Source organism: Bubalus bubalis, chromosome 23, assembly GCF_019923935.1.
Source record: "Bubalus bubalis isolate 160015118507 breed Murrah chromosome 23, NDDB_SH_1, whole genome shotgun sequence".
NCBI classification, from domain to species: Eukaryota; Metazoa; Chordata; class Mammalia; order Artiodactyla; family Bovidae; genus Bubalus; species Bubalus bubalis.
Genome location: NC_059179.1, coordinates 32915484 through 32941121, shown reverse-complemented (window position 1 = coordinate 32941121; position 25638 = coordinate 32915484). Strand labels below are relative to the sequence as shown.

At 41.3% G+C, this 25638-nt stretch overlaps 1 protein-coding gene across 5 annotated transcripts in view; it reads right to left on the bottom strand.

The window, feature by feature from the left end:
- The window catches only part of ACSL5 (acyl-CoA synthetase long chain family member 5), a 51100-nt gene that overhangs the window by 14807 nt on the left and 10655 nt on the right, over positions 1–25638 (bottom strand). For 4 of the 5 annotated variants that reach the window (XM_006043947.4, XM_006043946.4, XM_044935240.2 and 1 more), the window contains exons 2-9: positions 14331–14515; positions 10708–10816; positions 4809–4873; positions 4572–4673; positions 2232–2331; positions 1069–1247; positions 272–304; positions 132–183 (exon numbers count right to left, since the gene is read on the bottom strand). In XM_006043947.4, coding sequence (XP_006044009.3) covers positions 132–183; positions 272–304; positions 1069–1247; positions 2232–2331; positions 4572–4673; positions 4809–4873; positions 10708–10816; positions 14331–14486 — 796 coding nt within the window. In that variant the 5' untranslated portion in view covers positions 14487–14515. The remainder of the gene's footprint in view (positions 1–131; positions 184–271; positions 305–1068; positions 1248–2231; positions 2332–4571; positions 4674–4808; positions 4874–10707; positions 10817–14330; positions 14516–25638) is intronic. The other variant, XM_006043948.4, reaches the window with a different exon arrangement.

The following is a 25638-nucleotide window of genomic DNA, read 5'->3' as shown; positions in this document are numbered from 1 at the left end:
GAAGTCTTAGATTATAATTCCCTCAGGATAGGCCTGCTTGTAAAGTATATTTGCCAGCCCACCAGTGGTCAGTGACTCAAGCCATGTTTTTGGCTAACTAGGGGCATCTGGGGCAACTTCTGGGCACTGACCTGTGGTCCCACTGGTAAAGCAAATGATGCTCAGATCTTCTGGTGCAGGAGGCTGGAGGGGGAAGCATAAGGGCTTAGTCTACTATGAGCTTTGAGAGCTGAAGATGGCAAGACTCAAGATCAGGCAGAAGAAAACTTACCACGGGTTTTCTGAAGTTCTCTTTGCCTAAATTCTGCATGAACAAAAAAGCAAGAAAGACAATAGTTGAGATAGACAGTCTTAGGACAAATACAGTCCTCTTTTCCTTTTGCATGTGAACACCTCTGCGGGAATACAACCCAAATTCCAACCCAGGTCAGGCCCAAAAGCCAACATTCAGGCACAATGGAAGCCTCGGGGTAGAGTATAAGTTCTCTCTAGAATACCAACTTATGAGGGCAGATCCCAAATGTCCAAACTTCCCATCAGACTCTCAAGGTTCAGTCTTCTAGGACCATTGCTAAATCATTTTAAATAAAATGAATAATTGACATTTCAAGGCTTACTGCACATTATATTACTGCCCTGAGCACTTTATGTTCTCTCATTTAACTCTTTAAATCTCCTCTGTGAAGTAGGGATGGTTTCATCTTCATATTACAGAAGGGGAAAGGAAGATGTGGTGCAACTGGCCCCAGGTCACCTAACTAATGGATGTGGAACTAGAAGGTGAACCCAGGAAGCCTGGTTCCAGGATCACCCCCCCTAACTACTTCTGTATTTATAAATTCTCTACTTGGAAGTCTGTCTGCTGGCCACAGACCTTCCTCGCCCACTGGCAGGCTTTCTGAGTTGTCTTGGGGAAATGATTCCCATAGCTTAATAGCATGAGTGTAATTGACTCCTCCCCTGCCACCTCTGGAGGACATCAACTTGCTTTCTTGTATGGAAGTCCCACAAGTTGCCCACAGTTGTGAGACCAGCCTTCTGGCTGGCAGTTGAGCTTCAGTCCCCTACCTCAGCATCAAACAAGGATAAGATTTCAACTCCACATTTCTCCCCTCTCTTCTTCAGGTCATCCTCAAAGGGATCCATGAGGATGACCAATTTCAGGCCTGGGGTGAGGCCCTTTTCCACATTACTGATCAGGACTAATGCCTTTTGGGGTGTATCACAGATTACTGTGGCGATATCAGCTGAAAGCAGAAAGAGAGCCAGGGGTGAGCCTCTTGTGTTGCCGTGCATCCGATTTTCTCGCAAAGAGGAAAAGATTTTTGAAAATGTCAAAACTACTGGATCCCTAAAGGAGAGTATGTTTGTAAACCAGATTTATAATGTATAAAATCGGAAACATCCCATTGATTATAAAATAAACTTAATTGAAACAGAAGCACTTAGTTACCTTGCACACTGCCAACCGTTTATAGTTTCTAGAGGAGCCACAAAATTCCTTCAGGTTAAGAATACAGACAACACGCTTGGTCACATATGTGGTCCTGTCCATTTGCTTTGTTTGGGGGCATGGGGAGGGATTACAAGGGGAAGGAGAGGGCAAGTAGGATTTGAGCAGACAAGCATTTTATGGTTTTTAATGGTAGCAATTGCTTTGATACTTGTTTGCACAAATAGAAACTTTCCGATGAAGTCTATAGTTCCAATGGATCTACTCACTTAATCTACCAGTTCTGTGATGGAAGGTAACATCTAATATATCTCTTATTTGCCCATTGAACTTGAACTTGTTCCTCTAACAATAGTCATTTTGTCTACAGACTCACCATGGACATGGACATTGGTACATGCTGGTGAAAACTATACTCATTTCGATTTACAAGAGTAGGAAATTAAACCAGTAGTTTCATAGTGATACAGTCAATTAAGTGATTTATTCACTCACTCTATGGCCTTTCATCCAGCGTGGCCAGTGAAAATAGCTCATTGCCAAAACTATATTGTCATATTATGCCACCTTGAAGCATTTCACTGAAACTTCTGAGTACATCCCTGATTCATGGGCTTTTTGTAACTTCCCTCTAAATTATATCCTAGGTGCTACAGGACAAGAGACACTTGAGCATTTTTCTGATCACGGCATTCTAAGTCTGTTAACAAAAACCAATAATGAGGAACTACTCAGCATCAAGAAAGAATCAAGTTAAAATATAATAGCAAAGTTTTACCCTTGTTGATGATGTATATGACAGCCTCTGCTCCCAAGGTATCATACAGGGGCACAGCTACCATGGAGTACGTGTAACAAGCGAACTCAGAGATGACCCACTGTATGGAGAGATGTTCAAATAAGGACTGGCATATGCTTTGACGATGAAGTGTGTTAATTCAGTCATTTAATCAACAAATGCTTATTTGGTGGCTCTGTGTTAAAAGAAAGAATCTTTAGTTGTGTGAAATCTAATTCCTTGACCAGGGATGGAACCCAGACTCCCAGCATTTGAAGAGTTTTAACCACAGGACCATCAGGGAAGTCCCCTCAAATCTCTTTTTTTGTGTGATACTTTAGGGAATGCCATTGCTGATGCTATAAAATATAATTAAATAAAGGAGATAATGTGGGTACTGAGACAACTATAAAACAAAGGTAGAGTATAATAAGTTCTATCCATATAAGTTACAGAAAGCATTAGGGAGTCTTAAGGAAAAAGAGTCACTCTCAGGGATGGAGTAAAGCTATCTGGAACTACTTTGGGAAAAGTGACGGAAATTGGGCAGGGCTCTGAAGGACAGGTAGGATTTGGTTATGGAGATGGAGACAGAGAAGGATGAAGGAAGTGAATGAACAAAGCAGAATTGCATGACATCACTACATATACATCAGAAAGCATAAAGAGTGACAGGAAGTGAATTGGGCTGATGGGTCCAAACCTGATAATGGTGGGTCTTAAATGTCATTATGAACTGAATTATGTTCCCCCTTAAATTCATGTCAAAGCCCTAACACCAAGGCAATTGTTTTTGTTGATAGCACCTTTTAAAAAGAATTAAGGTGAAATGAGATCATAAAGCTCAGCTGGTAAAGAATCTGCATGCAGGGTACAGGATACTTGGGGCTGGTGCACTGGGATGACCCAGAGGGATGGTACAGGGAGGGAGGTGGGAGGGGGTTTCAGGATGGGGAACACGTGTACACCCATGACGGATTAATGTTGATGTATAGAAAAACCAATACAATGTTGTAAAGTAATTAGCCTCCAATTAAAATAAATAAATTTAAATAAAAAAAAATAATAATCTGCCTGCAATACAGGAGACCCTGGTTCAATTCCTGGGTTGGTTAAGATTCCCTGGAGAAGGGATAGGCTACCCACTCCAGTATTCTTAGGCTTCCCTGGTGGCTCAGCTGGTAAAGAATCCGCTTGCAATGCAGGAGACCTGGGTTTGATCCCTGGGTTGGGAAGATCCCCTGGAGGAAGACATGGCAACCCACTCCAGTATTCTTGCCTGGAGAATTCCATGAACAGAGGAGCCTGGGGGGCTACAGTCCATGGGGTCACAAAGAGTCAGATTTGATTGAGTGACTAAGCACAGCACAGAGCTCATAAAGATGGGACCCTGATCGAATATAACTACTGTCCTTTTAAGAAGAGGAAGACACACTGGGGATGGCAGAGAAAAAGTCAAGTGAGGGCACAGCAAGAAGGCAGCCGTCTACAGCCAAGAAGAGAAGCCTCAGGAGAAGGCTGCTGACACCTTTATCTTGAACTGGACATCTTGAATAGACTCCAGGACTGTGAGAAAATTAATTTCTGTTGTTTAAGCCACCAGTCTGTGGTATTGTTTTTATGGCAGCCCTAATAGACTAAGATACCAGGTTTGGTGTTAAGTTCTTGAACTAGAGTCAAGGATATCTCCGAGGCTGGGTTAAGGAAAGATGAAGTATATAGATGCACCCAGAAGTGCAGCCAGGCTTGCCCCCACCTTGGATTTTCAGTTAAACAACTGGCTTGGGTAAGCATATGTCATGCAACTATTCCAAAACACACAAAGGTTTTTCTCTGAGGATATTGGGTCTAATGACTTCACCTGAACTTGGAGATATGCTTAATTCCAATCATTGTAATGTCTAAAATCTGCTTTCAACTCACTGTGGAAAGATGGCTACAGCTGGTCTCAAGAGAAGTGGAGGCCTTGGTCACTAGTTCAGGGACAACGTGCAAGTTCCAATTCTAACACCAGTTCATCCCTTTCCACGTCACCCTCAAGCTGTTATTTGCCAGTCCCCTCACAGTTTCCTTATTTTCCTCATATGACAGACTGGCTTAAAATGACACATAACTGGAAACACATGAGAGAAGTCCAGTCACCCAGCAAATAGCACCAGACATTCAACCAAGATTAAAGAGGCCCTGCACTATAACTCTTTCAACTGGAACAATATTTAAAGAGTCTGAGGTCTCTAAACAGCTTTCATAAGTCTCCATCAAGCATCAGAGTGCTGGATTTGGGGGAGTCTTTAGACTTGGCCCCGACTCATTTCTTTCAGTTAATTTCAACACAGTTACCTCTGGCCTATTCTGAGCAAAGATGCCAACAAAGCTGTCTTGTGATGGTTTATATCCTTTATGCAAGAGACAGGAGCCCAGGTACTCTGCTCGATCAGACACCTACAAAAGAGAGAGGTAGAGAGAGAGAGGAAAAAAAAAAAAAAAAAAAAAAGCAATCAAGACTCCAGAGAGAACAAATTAGCTCAGGATACACATAAGCAAAAGAACTTATCCAAAATCATGGGCCTGACTTACCTGTTTGTAGGACAGCCATCTGTAGGGCTGGTTTGGTTTTCTATATCCCAAGCAAGGCCCATTGTCTAAAAACATAATATTAAGAGAAAATCAGCTCCAGCTGCAAATTCTTTGGACCAGAGAAAGTAAAAGGAGGTTAGGAAGAGACAAGACACAAAGGATAAATCCAGTAAGGACTCAAGCTTCTCTTACGTGCCAAGGAAATCCAAAAGTGATAAGTACTCAGTTCTCAAAGACAGAGAGAGCCTTGAAAACTGCATGTGCAACATTTAGGAAATGCTGAAAAACAGGGGTGGTTCCATCTTGGAATATGTGACCTCCATGGTAACAGGCATTTGGGGAAAGCGATGAATATGGACTAACCCACATGACATGAACAAGCAAAAACCTACAAGTGAACACGAATAGCCGTATTGGGTAATCTTGGACTGAGTTTCCCTATAATAAAAAAGGGGCTTGGCAACCCACTCCAGTATTCTTGCCTGGAGAATTCCTTGGACAGAGAAGACTGGTGGGCTACAGTCCACAGGGTCACAAAGAGTTAGACATGATTGAAGCGACTTAGCATACATGCACAGTAAAAAAATATGCTCATAAAAATTTAGACAAAAATAAAAATACAAGTCATCAATAATCTCATCACATAAACACCATTATCAAGACTGATATTAAGTATTTTCTTTGATACTTCCTTTGATAGTTTCAAGGTTATATTCATTCCACATATATATTTTGGTATCCTGCTTTCTTTCCCCATTTTATACAAATATTCCAATTATTATTTCTTCTCTATAGAGATTTTAATGGCCTTATGATGGCCAAGTAATGAAGGATTCTAGTGTACAGCTGAATTGATCTCATTTTGGGCATGGAGATTGTTTCCAAAATTGACACATCAAATAATGCTATGATACATATTTTCAAATTGATCATTTCAAAGTTAGAACATTTCCTTAGAATAGAGTATTTTAAATGAAATAACTGGGTTGGGAAGGGTGGCAGGAGCTGGGGGTGAGGACAGTTGGTTAGAAAGCTCAGGGTTTTGTTTTTTTTTAACTTTTTATTTTGTAGTGGGGTACAGCCGATTAACAATGGTGTGATGCTTTAGGTGAACAGCAAAGGGACTCAGCTATATATATAAATATACACCTATCCAATCCTCCCCCAAACTCACCTCTCATCCAAGCTGCCACATGGCATCGAGCAGAGTTCCATGTTATACAGCTCAGGTTTTTGATACCCAGCATCACATTGCTTAGTGAATCAGTTGGGACAATTTGCCTTTTCTCCCACCAGCAAATATCAAGTCATAGACACTAAATAGTCACTTTTTAATATGTCTTCTGGTTTAACAGATTTTAAAAGTTATTACTTTAGTCTAAGCTTCTTTCACAGCTATTAAAATGGGACCTTTTCTCTTATTTGTCAAGCTTCATTTACTCTCATGAATCAGTTGGTAACGTACTTTATATGAGAGTGTCTTCTGAGACACTGAGACTCATAAAGAGCTACAAGAACACACTTGAGTATACACAGGAGCACTTGGGTACACACACATGTACATTAGCCTTGAATATTTTTACAACTGTGTCTCACATTTGACAATAGAAGAATTAAACTTCTGAAAATCGAAACTATTCTGGCTTATTTAAAATTACAGTAAGTCATCCACTTACTAGAGGAAATAGTCATTTCAGCCACAGAAGTCACAGAAGTTATGATACCTATGAGGCTATGGAAAAGCCCTAACTGGCTGAGAAACACCCATATCTAAGCCAGAATGAAACTGAGTTATAAATAGGAGTGCAGAAAGGAAGGAAGTTTTACATAGAGGATCTAGCCACATTGCTGAGGGGATTTCAGTTCTAGCCAAAAGGAAGCATTCAAAAAGAAGGTTATTAGGAATTCAGAGGCAAATAAGTGAACTTCCAGACTAAGTGACAGAGGAGAAAGGAAAGAAAGCAGGAAAGAGATAGCCACATTGTCTAAAAAGATTTTTTTTTTTTAATGAACATGGAGACTCTTCACAGGCAACATTAGTGCTTTTTCTTTCTGCTGAAACAGCTGCATGGAATGCTCAAGAAGTCAAGTCTCAGACTGAGATGTTCCTTGAAGCCAGGCAAGCCCTGCTTTAGGGGTTCACAGCCCCTGCTCCAGCCTACAGTGTGCGCCACTCTGCCAATGCACTGGTTTGTACTAACATTAACCCCCAGCGATATGTACCTCTTATGGGCCCTGGCTTACTCTGCGCTGACACATTAACTCACTGGGTCTTCCCAATAACTATCATTATCCCCATGGAACCAAGAATCATGAACTTGAACAACTTCAAGTGCGCTTATTAAGTGGCAGAGGTGATAAAGGTGAGAAAAACTCTATTGCATCTCCTTATCACTTCCCTATGGATAAAAATACTAGCAGAGGCCCATGGTCAAGGAATAAGTCAAATAATTGGCCCAAGGGGGCACCAACTGGGGTTTCATTAAACTCTGTGCCTTAATCAGCTTCACTTTGATTAGCCAAAGTCCTGACTAGGCAATAGCCTAGCCTTTGATTAATCAACTTAGATTTTCTGTTCTAAGACATGGCCATCTATAAAGAATCTACCCATTAGCAACTTCTCAGCAAAATTGGGGCCCTAAGCTAGGTAGAGTTGAAATTTTGGCACACAAAGCCTTTGGAAAGTTCTGTTTAAAATTCATATTTGGAGGAGAAGGGGACAACAGAGGATGAGATGGTTGGATGGCATCACTGACTCAATGTACATGAATTTGAGCCAACTCATGGAAATAGTGAAGGACGGACAAGCAGTCCATGGCATTGCACAAATTTGAACAGGACTTAGCGACTGAACAACAACTATCTGGAATTCCAGTTCAGTAAAACACAGTGGAGCCAGAGGATCTATATTTTAAACACTGCTGCTGCTACTGCTAAGTTGCTTCAGTTGTGTCCGACTTTGTGCGACCCCAAAGACGGCAGCCCACTAGGCTCCTCTGTCCCTGGGATTCTCCAGGCAAGAATACTGGAGTGGGTTGCCATTTCCTTCTCCAATGCATGAGAGTGAAAAGTGAAAGTGAAGTCTCTCAGTCGTGCCCGACTCTTAGCGACCCCATGGACTGCAGCCCACCAGGCTCCTCCATCCATGGGATTTCCAGGCAAGAGTACTGGAGTGGGTTGCCATTGCCTTCTCTGCAAGTCCTCATAAACAGTATCTTTTATTTTTAACACTATTTTTTATTTTAAATAATATATATAATATAAATATTAAATATAAAACATATTTTATATTTTAAACACTATCTGCAGGTAATTCTCCCCAGAGGAGGGCATGGTGACCCACTGCAGTATTCTTGCCTGGTGAATCCCTGGAGAGAGGAGCTGGCGGGCTGCAGTCCATGGGGTTGCACAGAACCAGACACACCGGAAGGAACTTAGCACGCATGCATGCAGGTGATCCTCACATGGACCATCTACTGGGCAGGGATTAAAGATAGAGGTTGTGTATGTTTGTGTTAAGTCACTTCAGTTGTTTCCATTTCTTTACAACCCTGTGGACCATAGCCTGCCAGGCTTCTCTGTCCATGAAAATTTTCCAGGCAAGAATATTGGAGTGGGTTGCCCATGCCCTCCTCCAGGGGATCTTCCTAACCCAGGGATCAAACCCATAGCTCTTAAGTCTCTTGCATTGATAGGTGTGTTCTTGGCCACTAGAGCCACCCGGGAACCCTATAAAGATAGAGGTTAGGGCTGATGTATTCCATCCCAGTTGTAATCAGATGTGTCATTTTTCTATGGAAATAGGCTGGATTTTTCATGCCTACTTACTTGAGAAGCCAATTTATCTGTTTAGTTTTAATTTAACATTGAAAAAAAATTCTAAATGAAGGTATCCTATGGGCCACATGCTGTGTGCTGAATGACTTGTATCTAGTTCCAATAACAATCCATGCTCAGTGAAGAAAACTTCAAAAAGTGCAAAGTCCCAAAGGAAAGTCTATTGTATTAGCTATATACTATCTTAAGTTGCCAAATAAGTAAAGAAACTAGCCATTGGTTTGTTTTTGTTTGTTATGTGGATGGAAATCTAAATCAGTACTGATGTGGAGCCAGAAATACCAAGTACAGTCCCCTCTGGAACCTTCAGATAGAAGCTTTCTTTACAATAAACTTTCATTGTCTTGAAGAGCAACAACTTTTACAAAACACTTAAGAGTTGATGTAAAATAAAATAATCTAGACAGAGACTTAGATTTCAGTATCAGCATCAACATTTTCTAGTTCTGTCACTTTCAAAATATTCCTGAACCTCTGAGTCTCTAATTCTTCACTTTAAAAAATGAGGTTGGACTTCCCTGTTGGTCCAGTGGTTAAGAATCCACCTGTCAATGCAGGGAACGCAGGTTTGATCCCCGGTCCAGGAAGATGCCACATGCCTCGTGACAGCTAAGCCGGGGCACCACAACTACTGAGGCTGCATATGCTCTAAAGTCCCTGCTGCACAACGAGAGGAGCCCCTGCAACGAGAAGCCTGCACACCGCAACAAAGAGTAACCCCCTCTCACGGCAACTAGAGAAAGCCCGTGAGCATCAGTGAAGACCGAGCACAGTCATAAATCAATAAAAAATTTAAATGGGGGTGTATAACAACTAATCGGAGAAGGCAATGGCACCCCACTCCAGTACTCTTGCCTGGAGAATCCCAGGGACGGGGGAGCCTGGTGTGCTGCCGTCTATAGGGTGGCACAGAGTCGGATATGACTGAAGCTACGTAGCAGCAGCAGTAGCAGCAGCAGCATAGCAACTAATCCCTGAGGTGTAAGAAAATAAGTAGATGCTATCCATGCAGTACTATAGTTTGTCCTCAACAGGAATTGCCTATTAAATATTGTCATCAGTTCAGTTCAGTTCGGTCGCTCTGTCGTGTCCGACTCTTTGCAACCCTATGAATTGCAGCACGCCAGGCCTCCCTGTCCATCACCAACTCTTGGAGTTAAAAGGCAGAAGGGAAGTGGAGGACAAAAAGTCACATAGATAAACCTCTACCTGGACAGAGTATCACCCTAAAGAAAAAAAGTTACAGGGAGAGTGGGACTTCCCTGGTGGTCCAGTGGTTAAGATACTGACCTTCCAAAGCAGGGGGGCCTGGGTTTGATCCCTGGTCAGGGAACTAGACCCCATATGGCATAACTAAGACCTGATGCAGCCAAATAAATAAACATTTAAAACAATATATAGGGAGAGATATAAGCCTGTTGATTTTGAAAGGAAGCTAGTATACCCAGCATTGTGTTCAATGATATCAGATACAAGTACTGAACCTTGAGGTACTTCTTTCATTCATTGGAAATGAACCTACCAAAGGTCATGGGATAATGCTTCTAGGAAAGTCCAAAAGACAATTACCCTCTGTGGTACTAAGAGAAGCAACAAGGGCCAGCAGTACGATACTAGGGGCAAGGTCAAGGTAAAAAGTCAGGAGGCCTGAATGCTAATTCTAGCTCAGATTCTATAATGCAGGGAACTACATTTATGAAACACATCCTCCTAAACAAATGTACTAGTGAATTAGCCAAAATATTTTCCTACTGTTAACTCTTTAACAACTTGGCCAGGAAGTTCTCCTTGTATTAAATGAGAACCAGATTCAGAGAGGCAAAGTGGTCTGTGCAGTCACACAGCTGGCAATAGAAGAATTGGGTTTCAAGCCCAAGTCTGTCCTGCTACACAGCTTCCAGCACCCACCCAGATCCTCTGCTCATGTCCCTGTCATGCTGTATTTTTAATTCTTCTCAGACCACCACATTTAAACAAAGTTTTAGGAGTGAGACAGGGAAGGAGAGGTAGGGAACAAGAGCCCACCTCGGTCTTACAGGCCAGGGGAAACAGCCAGGCTTACCAGACACAGCAAGTCCTCTTTGGAAGATTTCATATGTCGTCTTGGCATCTGAGAAGTAGTATTGTATTAGGTCATTGTCCTTCTGGCAAATACTTCTCCGTGCTCCTCCCTAAGACACAAGACTGAGTTTAGGTCAAGCCTGAGTCTTTCCCCACCCTTTCCGAACCTGTATGGATTGAACTGAAAAGAACATAAATACTTACTATTGAGGTCACACTGATGACCCTTTTAGTATTCAATCAATCAATTTTTTTAAGTCTCAAAATTGTGGTATCTTCATATCAGAGAAACCCAGAGATTGTCTCAGTTATGTTTTTGATAATTTCCCCCCACCTCCCTAGGTATATGCATATGCACTCACTCACACATGCATACATACACACACACACACAGAGGAGAGACAATATTATAGTTATGTGTTGTGCTGGGCTTAATTGCTAAGTTGTGTCCAACTCTTTGTGACCCCATGGACTATAGCCCGCCAGGCTCCTCTGTCCATGGAATTCTCCAGGCAAGAATACTGAAGTGGGTTGCCATGCTCTCTTCTAGGGAATCTTCCCAACCCAGGGATTAAACTCAGGTCACCTAAATTGCAGGCAGATTCTTTACCATCTGAGCCACCACGGAAGCCCTTTTATAAAAAAATCATATTAAGTTTAAACATCTATCAAATGCATACTATGTTCAAGGCACTGTGCAAATATTGTAGATGCAAAGTGAGTTAAGACAAAAGTACTGCCCATGAAAGTGAAGTGAAAGTGAAAGTGCTCAGTCTTGTCTGACTCTTTTCAACCCTGTGGACTATACAGTTCTTGGAATTCTCCAGCCCAGAATACTGGAGTGGATACACTTTCCCTTCTCCATGGGATCTGCCCATGAGCACCACATAAATAAGAGTTTTGGGAGCTGGGGTAGGGCAAGAAGGGGAAAACATGCAAATATAATACCGTGATGTACACACTGTAATAACAACATATGTTTTGGGAGATGAATGAAGTAACCAATCCTGAATCAAATAGAAAGCCTACAGAGAAGAAATAATATTTCAATAGAGACTCTGACGACAGTAAGCATTTACCAAAAATATGTGGTTTCATAGAATGGAGGGAAAAGAGAACAGTTCAGAGTCAAGGAATAGCCTGAATAAAGATGCAGAGGAAGCAACAAGGATTTACTGTGTAGCACAGGGTATTACACCCAGTATCTTGTAATAACCTATAATGGAATATCATCTGCAAAAAAAAAAAAAAATCACTATGGGGGTCACCTGAAAGTAATGCAGTATTGTCAACCAATTATGCTTCAACTTAAAAAAAAGGAGGCGAGAAAACACATTGCAGATTCTGGCCGGCAGCTCAAGAACAGGGTATCTGAGAATGAGGGCATAGCTAGGGATGTGTCTAGAAATGTCATCTGGAACTTTAGGATCCAGTCCTGATCTAGATCTCCTGGAGCTGCCATAGGAGCTAGAGGTATGATTCAACCCTCATGAAAGTTAGAGAAGCCCTGCCATCAATTAAATAGGCATTCAAAACTGCAAGTTACTACCAAGATAGTGGCTCTACAAGTCCAAGAGAACCCATGAGACTCTAACAAAAGATCTGACTTAATCTGGAGCATCAGGGAAGATTTCCATCAGATGTCGCATTAAGTCAAGACATCAAAAACAAAGTTCTATTTCTAGGAAAGAAAGATGGGGTCTTGCTGTCTACTTACATAGACAGCATTGAGGAAGAATGAAACATGATTCAACTTTTGGCAACTGGGTAAGAAGAGATGAATTTAACTGAGATAGACCAGGAGGGGAAGCAGGAGAGGGTGCAGGTGTGTATGCAAGAGTGTGTGTGTGTGTGTGTGTGTGTGTGTGTGTGCGTGTGTGTACGTTGGTATGTAAGGGAGAAAACATGCAATAAAGAGATGTGTGGAGCCTGAGGTACTCAAGTGTCACTGAGATGGACTGGAACTCAAAAGAGAGGTCAGATTTGGGTGTCATAGCCCTTCAGGTACATATTCATATCATATTAGAGGGTGGTTTTCTCAAAAGCTGTGAGGATTGAAAGCAGGGATTGGCAGACTATAATTGGGGCCAACCATGGCTAGCCAGTTTTTAAATAAAGTTTTATTGGAACACAGCCCTGCCCTCATTTACATATCTCTTGGTGCTTTCACACTGTAACAGCAGAGCTGAATAGTTGCAACACAACCCATGTGGTCTGCAGAGCCTAAACTCTTCACTATCTGGCCTTCATGGAACAAGTTTGCCAATCCTTGCTTCAGAGGAATCAAAAGTTGGTGAGATTGAAACTCTAGGATACAGAGAGGAAAGAATCTAAGTGACAAAGAAAGACTGTCTTGGAATTAGGAAGAAATCTCACTGAAGACTATGATGAAATGCAAAGGAAGAAGTTTTAAGAAGGAAGTGTCAATTGAGAGGAAGAATCATTGAATTTATTTTTTTAATATATTCTTTATTGAAGTATACTTGATTTACAATGTAGTGTTAATTTCTGATGCACAGCAAAATGACTCAGTTATGCACACATATACATCCTTTTTTATATTCTTTTCCACTATGGTTTATGCCAGAATATTGAATATAGTTCCCTGTCCTGTACAGTAGCACCTTGCTGTGAATCACTGAATTTAGAAGTTAGATTATGAGTGACGCTGAGAAGTCTGAGGGGATGGTAGTGATAAAAGTCAGGCCTCAGTGGGTTGAAGTTCACGAGGGGAAATCAACAGTCTGCTCTTAAAGACTCAGGGGAAAGGGATGACTGAAAAGACATGGCAGCCTGAAGTATCAGGATTATAGGGACAGTAAGATGCTGATGAAAGTCTTCCAAATAAAATGGAGGGTGGTGGAGAATGGAGGCAACTTGGAGTCAGATTCCCAACTAGAAGCACAGAGTTTGTAACAAGATCAGAAAGGGTTAGCTTTAATGCTTTCTTCCCTGAAAAGGGTTGAAGATGAAAAATCATGAGAGAAGATTCATGGCACTAACCCTTAATAGGAAGTGATATGATTTGCTAAAATGTCAAAGAATTGAGGGGAGAAGCCCAGTTCAATGTCTGTCAGTTTTAAGAGAGACTATTAACTCAAAGCTGGAATTGAATTCAATAACTTTTTTTTTTTTACCATTCTTAAACATGGTATTTCTCAATGAAAATGTTTTTCTGTCCGCAGAGTCCTAACTCTGTCATCTAGACTGTGGGTCAGTAATGTGTTCCTGCAACGGACTAGATGGTAAATACTTTAAGCTTTGTGGAACACATATGATCTAGCTCTTTCTTTTATTCTTTTTACATATCCTTTGAAAAATATAAAGAATGTTCTTAGCTTGCTCACACAGATAAAGGTGGATTTTGTCTGCATGCTATAGTCTGCCAATCCCACATCTAGATTTTTGGCATCATAAAACCAGTAAAATCTGTGATTTCATTACAAACAAAAATATACCATTAATAGAACTTTCAACTTGTAGATTTTCTGTTTATTTTTGCTAATCAAAAAGGCTTACTTTCCCACACTACTCCCAGTCTCCTTTACCACCTCTCCTAAGGTCCTGAATTACAGTTTGTGTTCCATGAAGGCTGACAAACTGCAAAGGTAATTGGCATGTTACCTCAATTCCCACCGACTGCTTGTTCAGATCAACATGAGGCAAGGCGGGCTGAGGTCTGTTAACCAACCACAGGAAGATGGCAGCTCCGAAGGTCAGGATGCAGATCAGTGCCGGGGTTGGAAGTGGGGAAAATAAGAAGTTAAAGATAAAAAGCATCTTTATGAATAGCAGCAGGAAATTCAGGCCTGTAAAAAAAAAAAAAAGGAAAGAAAAAGAGGAAATTGCCGTACTTTTTTTTGCTCAATCAGCTCTCTATGCTTACAGAAGTTACACACACACATACAGCTTCTAACCCTCCAAATAGCCATTGTTAACCACTCTAGCAGCTGAATTCCTCCCACTGTTTACCTTAGCAATGTCGGAAATACTAGAATACGTTCTCCACCCTGGCTACTTGACTGTCCTCCCACAAGTGGGAAAGGATCAAAGGAAAGAGGTTAATCATTTCCCAGACAATTTTGATAAATGACTACCATTTTATTTTTTGGTTCACAAACCCTCGAAGAAGCCCTCTGGATCCAACAGAAGCTGGTAGTCAAACGGGGGGGCTCCAGAGAGCTTTCCCACCCAGGCAGACGGAGGGTCATGATGGACTTCTTAGGACTGCTTCTCCCTAGTATCAGCCAAACAGAAGACAGAACCTCTGGAGAGGGGATACCTCCCATCTTAGAAATCATGTGTTCTCCTGTGAAGGACATTTCCTGCTGGCCCAGATATGCCTTGCTCATTGCTTTCTTCTGAGCCATCAGGAGGGTCTCAGAGATCAAAAGCATGACAACTTGCTGGGTCCAAAGTCCTCTTTCTCCAGGGAACCTGGAGGAATCATTTTTATCAGAGACAACTTTAGCCTGGTCTGAGAAAGGTTGCTGGAGAATGGGCCGGACACATGGTAGCCAGGAGGCATTGAAGATTTAAGCTAGGAAGAGATCTCTAGGAACCAAAAGAAACAAAATCTTCCCTTCACAACTCAACTTTACTTGTAGCTTCCAGCCAACTTTAGCTTCAAACTACTCTCTATAAGGAGGCATTAACATTCGGGTAGATCCTAGGACCTTACTCTCACTGACATCATCTCTTCCAGGTCTTGCCTCACAACTTTCAGACTTGATTAAGGCAATAACAGCAGCAAACATATGAGCACCAACTGTATGCCAGGCACCAAGCTGGGTTGTTTGCATGGATTATCTAATTTATTTCAACCAATATCACAAAGTCACATTTTACAGATAAGAAAATAGAAACTCCCAGAAGTAAAGTGACTTGTCCAAGGTCATTCACCATTTCCCACTGCTGCCTCCCCATTAAAATTGACAAAACCACAACTCTTTCCTCCTTACAGAGTCTAGCCATAGAGTTCAAGGAGGCTGAATTCTTCCGGCAGCTTATGAGTCACAGCAAAGGATGTTCAGATGTTGTATGTGTTTCTCTAGGAGTCAGGGATGGATGGGAGAGTTGAACCACAAAGAAGGTTGAACACTGAATAATTGATGGTCTCAAACTGCGGTACTAAAGAAGACTCTCAAGAGTCCCTTGGACAGCAAGATCAAACCAGTCAATCCTAAAGGAAATCTATCCTGAATATTCACTGGAAGGAATGATGTTGAAGCTCTAATACTTTGGCCACCCGATGTGATGAGCTAACTCACTGGAAAAGATCCTGATGTTGGAAAAACTTGAGGGCAGGAGGAGACGGGGGAGACACAGGATGAGATGGTTGGATGGCATCGCTAGCTCAATGGACATGAGTTTGAGCAAACTCTGGGATATAGGGAAGAACAGGGAAGCCTGGGGTGCTGCAGTCCATGAGGTCGCAAAGAGCTGGACACAACTGAGCGACTGAACAACAACAAAAATTTACTGTAATGCTCTACAGAACAATATTTCAAGAGACAAGAGCAAACATTCTTACTCAAAATCAAGAGAGCAAATAAAGTCCAACAAAGAGCTTTATCAGATCAAACTCACAGTCACCATTCGAGCTTTGAAGCAGTTGCCACCAGCAGGCATCTGGAAATTTCTCCGTTAAGAAAAACAGTTCAGCCCACTCTCACAAAGGCTTTTATAAAGCCTAGAAATTTTGTGTGGGAGCAGGAACAGTCACAAGAAACCCTGAGTCACTTTTCATCATTTTTTTCTGCCTCCCATTGGTTATTATCTGAATTTGGAGTAGTCCCTTGCCATTGTATGGAGGAAAATGGAACTTCCAGAGCCTGAGATGACTGTCCCAACTCTGGTTTCTTCCATGTTGTGTTTAGGTGGAAAAAAAAAAAAAAAAAGAAGCTTAAAAATAAAAGCCAGACCCCACAGGTGGTAGGTTACCTACCAACAGGTGCTGTTGTCCCCATCTGCCAGCATTCTGAGAGCTGGGGTTTTTGGAATCTGGCTTTACCCAGGCTTGTATGATGAAGTGGCAGTCCAGGAGGCAAGACTCATTCAAGAGCCAGCCATGCGGGACACTGTCTCTTGAAAGGCCGGCCACCCAAGCCAGGCTGAGAAGGGGGGCCGCCCCAGGGAAAGTTATAAAATGCATAGCAAGGCAGCAGTGCCTCAGTGAGGAGAAACCTGCTTTGTGCTCACCCACCTCTGCCCACCAGCAACCTCTCCCACCTCAGCCTGGATTCTGCCACCAGTCTGGTGGTATCTTAGGATCTGGGGTTCTGCCTTCTGCCCTCATCCCACCCTCAGATAAGAGATTTTTATCTGCACTCCCTTCTTGGCCTCAAGAACAAGTTGTTGCCCTTCAGACATTTGCTCTCTTCTTACTCAAGGCAGATGTATATGTTAATGGGAGATTTAATGGGAGACTTTGTAAACAAAATTTTCAGAAGAGGATTAAAGGTGAAATGTGCCAGGGTAGGATGGGGAAGAGGGGGTGAACTTCTGGCTGGTAACATGAAGGGAGGAGAGAAAGAGCCCTTGGCCTGTCTAATGGTGGCACTCGCTGTCTACACTGGCTGATTCTTACCATGTAGTAATGTGAGCCCAGGGTTATCGGAAGGTCAGATTTTTTTTTTTTTTTTCTAGAAAACCTGGAACACTGGATCTTTATGAAAGCTAAATTTTAACTTCTGGTTTAATGAATAAAGGTCTGGCATGGGATAAATGAAAACTTAGTAACTGGGGACTTCCTTGGTGGTCCAGTGGTTAAGAATCTGCCTTCCAATGTAGGGGACATGGGTTTGATTTCTTGTGGGGGAACTAAGATCCCACATGCCGCAGGGCAACTACCGAGACTGAGTGCTCTGAAGCCCATGCGCCGGAACTAGAGAAGCCAATGATGCAGCTCAGACCCAACACGGCCAAATTAAACAAATGAACAAATATTTAAAAAGGGGGGGGGGTGGGAGGAGAAAGGACACATGTATATGTACGGGGGGGAAAATACATACATTGGTTTTAATCTGGATCATGATCTACCATTTCTTGAGCCTTCATTTCAGACATACACCTGTCCTATTGGCCATAAATGGGATGAGCTCGACCACTTCACTACTTTGCCTACACTGGCAAGGGGCTTTGTTTGTGGTCAACACTGAAGGATGAATCTATTTCGTCAGCTGAAAGAGCTTACTCACTTTGTTTGCTGTTGCTGATCAGGTATCCACACAGGCTATACACAGAATTTCAGTTCTTTTCTCCCTGGCTCCCATATTTTTTTAAATGGAGGTAAAATTCACATAACGTAGAATAAACCACTTTTAAAATGGACAACTTAGTAACATTCAATACATTCGCAGGGTTGTGTAACCACCATCTCTAGCTATTTCTAAAACATTTTCACCACTGCAAACGGCGGAAACCATGCACCCATTAAACTGTCACTCTTGTTCTCTCCCCCCACCCTGGCAACCACTAATTTACTTTCTGTTTCTGTGTATTGGGTTGGCCAAGAAGTTCCTTTGAGTTTTCCAGTAAGGTGTTATGGAAAAACCCAAATAAACTTTTTGGCCAACTCAGCATTTACCGATTTTGAATATTTTATATAAGTGGAATCAGATAATATGTGACCTTTGTGTCTAACTTCTTTCCCTTAATATTTTTAAGGTTTATCCATGTTTACTGCTTAGCATGATTTGGTATTGTATTTCACCTCTTCTTATGGCTGAATAAAATTTCAGAGTATGGATAGACCACGTTTTGCTGCCTCATTCATCAGCTGATGGATATTTGGGTTGTTTCCACCATTTGGATATGGTGAATAGTGCTATGACGTGTATATATGTCTTGTTTGAATGTCTATTTTCAATTCTTTGGGGGTAAATACGTAGTAGTGGAATTGCTGGTTCACATGGTAATTTTATGTTTAACTTTTTGAAGAATCACCAAACTGTTTCCCATAGTAGCTGTATCATTTTTATATTCCAACCAGCAATGTAAAGGATTCCAGCTTTTTACATCCTTACCAACTTTTGCTATTCTCTCTCTTTTTAAAAATAGCCATTTTAATGGGCGTGAAATGGCATCTCACTTTGGTTTTGATTTGTAGTACCCTTATGACTAATGATGTTGAGCAATTTTTCATCTGCTTTTTAGTTATTTGCATTTCTTTTGTGAAGAAATGTCTATTTCAGCCATTTGCCTATTTTTAAATTGAGGTCTTATTTGTCCTTTAGTTGTTGAGTTGTAAACTTACTTTATATATTACAGATACTAGATCCTTTTCAGATATATAATTTTCAAATATTTTCTCCCAATGTATAGGTTGTCATTTCAGTATCTTCCTAGTCTCCTCTTTGATGTACAACACAGACACGTTTTGAAACTGAGGATGCTTGCTCTAGAGAGAATTTGCAACCATATCACGTAACCCCCCTACTGTTTAAATGGGAGAAAGTGAAGAGCTTGAAAGAAGGCAAGACCTTCAGGTTACACCAGTACTGGTCTGGTTGCCATTCTAAACTTTAGAATCTATTAACACTTCCAGAGGTGCTCAAATAACAAGGGGGAAAGCCACCCTCTCTCTCGTCATGTGTCCTGTGTCACTTGAATTACAATTCTGGACCTGTCACTCCACAGAAACCCCTGCAAGCATTTCTTCTTCCCTAACGTCACTCCCAGTTGGGAAAGAATGGAATAGGGAGAAGTGCAATAGCAGTTAAAAAAAAAAAAAAAGAGGAAGGAGAGCTGTGTTATGCTGTAGCTAGGAGTTCCTGTTTGAAGTTATCTATAGATGGTCGAACAAGCCACAGGCTTCCCCCAAGCAGAAAGCTTCCTTTGCTTTTTGATGTGGTAACACTGACATGCCTCAGCCCCAGCCCCTCTGATGCCCCTCTGTCCTCAACCCCTCCCCTGATTCTCTCCAGGGCCCTCCTTTCCTCTGTGGTTCAGATGGCCAGAGCCAACATTACTCATCCGGCTCCTGACATACTGACTTTTCAAGCTAGCAGAAGGACACCTTCTGCCTTCATACTTGCTTGCAAGCTCCCAGGACCAGCCTTGGTACCTAAGTTGTGACCACCCCATATTCACCTTTGGGTTTTGCTCCTTTGAAGATTTGGGGCAGCATGTCTTAAGTCTTGTTTTCTTTGGATAAAGTCCCTAAATGACCCCTTCTACTCTAAATTCATGGTTTTGGTCAACGATGTTTATTGCTATGAGTCTTTCAGATTATCCCTATAGTCTACAAATCATTTTTCTTCTTCTAATTCCTTCCATTTAAAAGATTTTATGTTTCTGCCATATATTCTGCTCTTCAAGCATAAGTCTACTCCAATCCTAGGGTCTCTGCATTTGCTCTTCTTTTTTGCCTGAAACACTATCCCACAGATTTGAAATCGTCATGTATTGCTTCTAGGTAGGATCTCAACTCCAATGTCATTTCCTCAGAGGCTCTCTAGGATCACCCTGCTGCTGCTAAGTTGCTTCAGTCGTGTCCAACTCTGTGTGACCCCATAGACGGCAGCCTACCAGGCTCCGCTGTCCCTGGGATTCTCCAGGCAAGAACACTGGAGTGGGTTGCCATTTCCTTCTCCATAGGATCACCCTATTGAACCTCAAACACTATCATAGACCCGCTTTCTCTTCTTCACATCACTGTCAGCTATCCCAAACAGTCCTGGTCCATTTTGGTCCATTGCCCCTATTAAACTGGTGCTTTCATTGGAATGGGGATTTTTTTTTTTTTTTTTCCCGCTGTGGTGCTTCCAATGCCTGCATCCTGCTTGGCACAGAGGAAACTTTCAATGAGTAACTGGTTACTGAATAAATTATCCGTTTTCTAGTTCAGAATTATCTGTTCTACACACTCTCAGTTGACTCATTTTTCCCTTAGTAAAACTCCCCCACCCACAAGCTCTCCAATCTTAGATCATCAAAAATCACTCTGGACAATCTTGAGACATGCATTCCCAATCAATATTTTGACAAGGTATTGGTTTTGGTGAAACCAAAACAGATGGTGAAAGGATATATTTCTAAAACATCAAAAGCTGGTCAGTCTATTCCTCCAGGTTTAGAGGAAGCTATAGGATGGAGCTTATCAGCTGAAGTCATCTACAGTGTTCAGTGGGTAAAAAATCCAGCCTAGAAATATGTAATTCTGTTACTCTGGATTTCTGGAATTCAAAGGACAATAAGACAAATTATCTTTGCTTTTAAGCTTGAAGAACTAATTATTTTTCTATGCAATAATGAATATATATTGCAATTATAAGCTTTTTACAAAAAAAAAGTTGCCTTCCAGAAAGTGGCCCACTCATTTGGGTTTAACTGGTTTTTGTGTTCTCCTGCATGTATGGGCTCATTCGGTGGTGACAGAAAGCTCATTAAAAGAGAGTCCAGAGTCCCCAAGTTCTTATACCCAATTAATCAACATTCTTCCATCCAATTATCTACTGTCTCCTAGAGACTATGTCACAAGTCTTCACAACGCATAATGACTCCAGAGGGGCCTGTGTATTATTTAGGAGGCTGTATATGAAAGTTCTGCTTTCTTGGTTGGGCTTTAAATTCTAACCCAGCCTTCACTGTTATTTCCCTTAACTTTCTGCCACCTTCAGTTTAGGAGGGCTTCATTTCATTCCTCAAGGGCTTTCCTGCTGGCTCAGCAGTAGAGGATCCCCCTGCCAATGCAGGAGATGTGGGTTCGATCCCTGGGTTGGGAAGATCCCCTGGAGAAGGAAATGGCAACCCACTCCAGTATTCTTGCCTGGGAAAATCTCATGGACAGAGGAGCCTAGTAAGATACAGTCCCTAAGGTTGCAAAAGAGTCAGACATGATTTAGCGATTAAACAACAACATTTCATTCCTTAACTGAATAGTTAATATGTATAGACAAATTTCAAAATAATGGCAAAAGATCAATAGGGCATTACAAACCAATAGCCTCATGAGTACGCTTGGGAGGAACTGATAAACTTTTCCTTAATATGCAATGAATGTGAACCACATAAGTGTTCTACTGAAAGACCCTTTACCTATTCCTCAAGAACTAAGGACTTTCCACCTTTCCTTATACCTTTACTCTTCTGTAGCAAATAGAGTTTTCTTCTACTAAGAAATAAAAGATAATATGATTTGAGACAACAAACTTGTTTTGCAAATCTAGCCAGAGGAAAAGCTGATAATGAGGACATAGCACAGGGAACTATACTCAGCATCTTATAATAACTTATAATAAAAGAGATTGTAAAAAAGGAATATACGTATTTATATACATAGGAATAGCTGAATCACTTTGCTGTACACCTGAAACTAACACAACATTGTAAACCAACTATATTTCAATAATAATTTTAAATAATAATAATTTTTTAAAGGCAGATACAGAAAAGCATTGGTTCTTAAAGAGGGTAAACCTCAACTAACCATGCCATTATTATTTTTATTTTATTTTTTTACAACAACCAATATTTCTTGCTCATCCTTCATCCAGGATCCAAGTACCTATGCTATTTTAAATCATTCAAAAACCAAAAGGACCAATATTCAGTTATATTCCACATAAAATTTGTTGTCATATTTCCCAGTTTTAAAAAAAGTAGCTGAGAGGGGAATCCTAAAATTCCTCTAAAGAAATAAGAGCCAATTAGATACCATGAGATATGTCAATAAGGTGTCATCTCATCGCAGTCACTCTTATCCAACTCTTTGGTCCATAGCCTGCCAGGTTCCTCTGTCCATGGGATTTTCCAGGCAAGATACTGGAGTGGATTGCTATTTCTTCCTCTAAAGGATCTTCCCAACCCAGGGATCAAACTCATGTCTCCTGCATCTCCTGCATTGCAGGTAGATTTGTTGTCTGCTGAGCCATCAGGGAAGCCTTCAATAAGGTGGCCAGTTACCAAACCACTAGTCAGAAAATCAATAGCTTTCCTATATTTTGAAAATAATGGAAAAGGTGCCATTCCCAATAGTGTATATAAGAATAAATGTGTAAAACCTATATTCAAAAAGTGAGACCTTGAAAAAAATGGAAAGATATATTTGAAATAGTCAAGAGGTCCTATCTTCCTAAATATATCTATACATTTAATGCAACCCTAATAAAGACTAACAAAATTTTCTTGGGAAACTAAGAAGTTAAAGCTCACCCAGAAAAATAAAACTTACAAAAAATAGAAAATTTTTGAAAAATAACAGGAATTGGGTGGGTAGCAGTGAAGTAAACATTACCAAATTTGCTTACTATGGAAATTTTCTCTTGGTTATCAATAGACAAGTCTATGTGATGAGATAATCCTGAAATAACCTCAGTGGATGCTATTATCATATACTAAACTGCAGTCCAAATTAAGATAGATTTTTTTTTTCACTTCTAGTTAATGTGTTGAAACAACTGACTAGCCATTCAGACAGAATACCTAAAGCTGATTTCTGTCGTACCCCTAAAACAAAAATGTATTGGTAGGACTTCCCTGGTAGTACAGTGGATAAGAATCCACCTACAAATGCAGGGACCTGGGTTCGATCCCTGGGCTGGAAGGATTCCACATGCTGCAGAGCAGTTAAGCCCATGTGCTACAACTGCTGAGCCTGAGGGTGGCGACTGCTGAGCCTATCGGCTGCAGACCCCAGCCTGTGATCGAGAGATGCCACCGCAGTGAGAAGCTTGCATACCTCAACAAAAGAGTAGCCCTCGGTCGCTGCAATCAGAGAAAGCATGTGAGCAGCAGAAAAGACCCAGCACAACCAAAAATAAGTTACTTATTTTAGAAAATACATTGAAGATGGACCAAAGACGAGATATAAAACATTGAATGCTGTGAGAGTACTGGAGGATAAAAAATATGAGAGAATTGTTTTTTATAATCCTGACATGGAGAAGACTCAAGACAGACATGAAACCTAGAAGCTGTGCAAGGAAAATGTTGGCTTATACAAAACTTTAAAAGATACTTGCCCTGCAGAAAAGATATCAAAGACAAAGTCAAAGATAAACTGGGAATAGTATCAAATATTCCAGCTAGGCAAAGAGCTCATTTCCTCAGTAGAAGTGCTTAGAAGTCAATGAAAAACAACGCATAACCCAGTAAAACAAAGAGCAGAGGGAAGGACCAAAAAGTTCAAAGCAAAACAAACAGGTTACTTAAAACGGGGAAAGACATTCAACTTCACTTACAGTTTTTTAAAATGCAAATCTAAATAAAATCCCATTTCCCCATCTTTCAGATTAGCAGTGATGAAGCAGTATTAAATGCAGGATCAATCATGGAGATGTAAATTTGGGGCAGTCTCCTTAGGGATGTGTCTACTGTCTGAAACCACAATTTAAATTATGTGCCTTCTGACCTAAAGACACGACTAGTAATTTATCTTGTAGAAAGACCTAAGTTCAATAAAGCACATCACTTTAAGTGGCTGTCTGAGTCATGGGTTAAGAATGTGGATTCTGAGTCTGGTTGCACCCAATTTTTGTGATCACCTTTGTGACCTAGGGTAAATAACTTCTGTGTACTTCTGCGTCTATAAAATGGCAATACTAATATCTCCCTCATAAGGCTATCCTCATGATTAAAGAAGTTAATGTACCTGTGTGGTGCCTAGAACAATGCCTGACCCACAGGCTCAGGTATTAGCTATTACATAATAGCTATTATCAACATTGTTGATAATGTCAGACACCAGAAAAGCCTTCCTCAATAGGAGAATAACCAGATAAATTATACCACTTACATACAACAGAATTATTGGCAGGTATTAAAGAGAATTCTGGAGGATGAAATGGCAACCCACTCTGGTATTCTTGTTGGAAAAATCCCATGGACAGAAGAGCCTGGTGGGCTACACTCTGCGGGGTCACAAAGAGTTGGACACAACTGAGCAACTGAGCACATTAAGAAAAATAAAGCAGATCTGTATATATTGATAAGGAAAGAACTGTGTGAAATATCAGGCTTCCTAGGGGGCACTAGTGGTAAAAAAACTCCTGCCTACCAATGCAGGAGACATAAGAGACGTGGGTTCTATCCCTCGGTCGGGAAGATCTCCTGAAGGAGGGCATGGCAATCCACTTCAGTATTCTTGCCTGGAGAATTCCATGGACAGAGGAGCCTGGTGGGTTATAGTCCATAGGGTCACAAAGAGTTGATCACAAATGAAGCGACATCTCACACACACACACACACACACACAAAATATCACCAAGTACTGCAAAGAGCCGACTCATTGGAAAAAACCCTGATGCTGGGAAAGATAGAGGGCAGGAGGAGAAGGGGATGACAGAGGATGAGATGGTTGGATGGCATCACCGACTAAATGAACATGAGTTTGAGCAAGCTCCAGGAGATAGTGAAGGACAGGGAAGCCTGGTGTGCTGCAGTCTATAGGGTCACAAAGAGTCGGATATGACTGAGCAGCTGAACAACAACAAAGGGGAAAACTGCTTGGGCCATGCAGTGTATGCTTTTGTGTTCCTGAAAGAATAATCCTCACAGGAAAAGACAGACTGAAGAGGAGTTTTTATGAACGGATTTTCTAGAAATGTTTGAGTATTCAAATCATTCAGCCTAAAATATTTAAGGGCTTGTCTATATATCATTGGCTTCCTTGGTGGCTCAGGTATCATTAACATCATTCCAGGTGCTGGGGAAATAGTTTTTATTCCACAGTGCTCTATAATCTAGTTCTTGCTCAGGTTTGCTGTTGAACTCCCCAGTAAAATACAACCCCAGTGGGTCATGGAACTCTGCTCAGTGTTATATGGCAGCCAGGATGGGAGGGGAGTCTGGGGGAGAATGGGTGCATGCATATGTATGGCAGAGTCCCTTTGCTGTTCACCTGAAACTATCACAACACTATTAATTGGCAATACCCCAATACCACCTGACCTGCCTCTTGAGAAACCTGTATGCAGGTCAGGAAGCAACA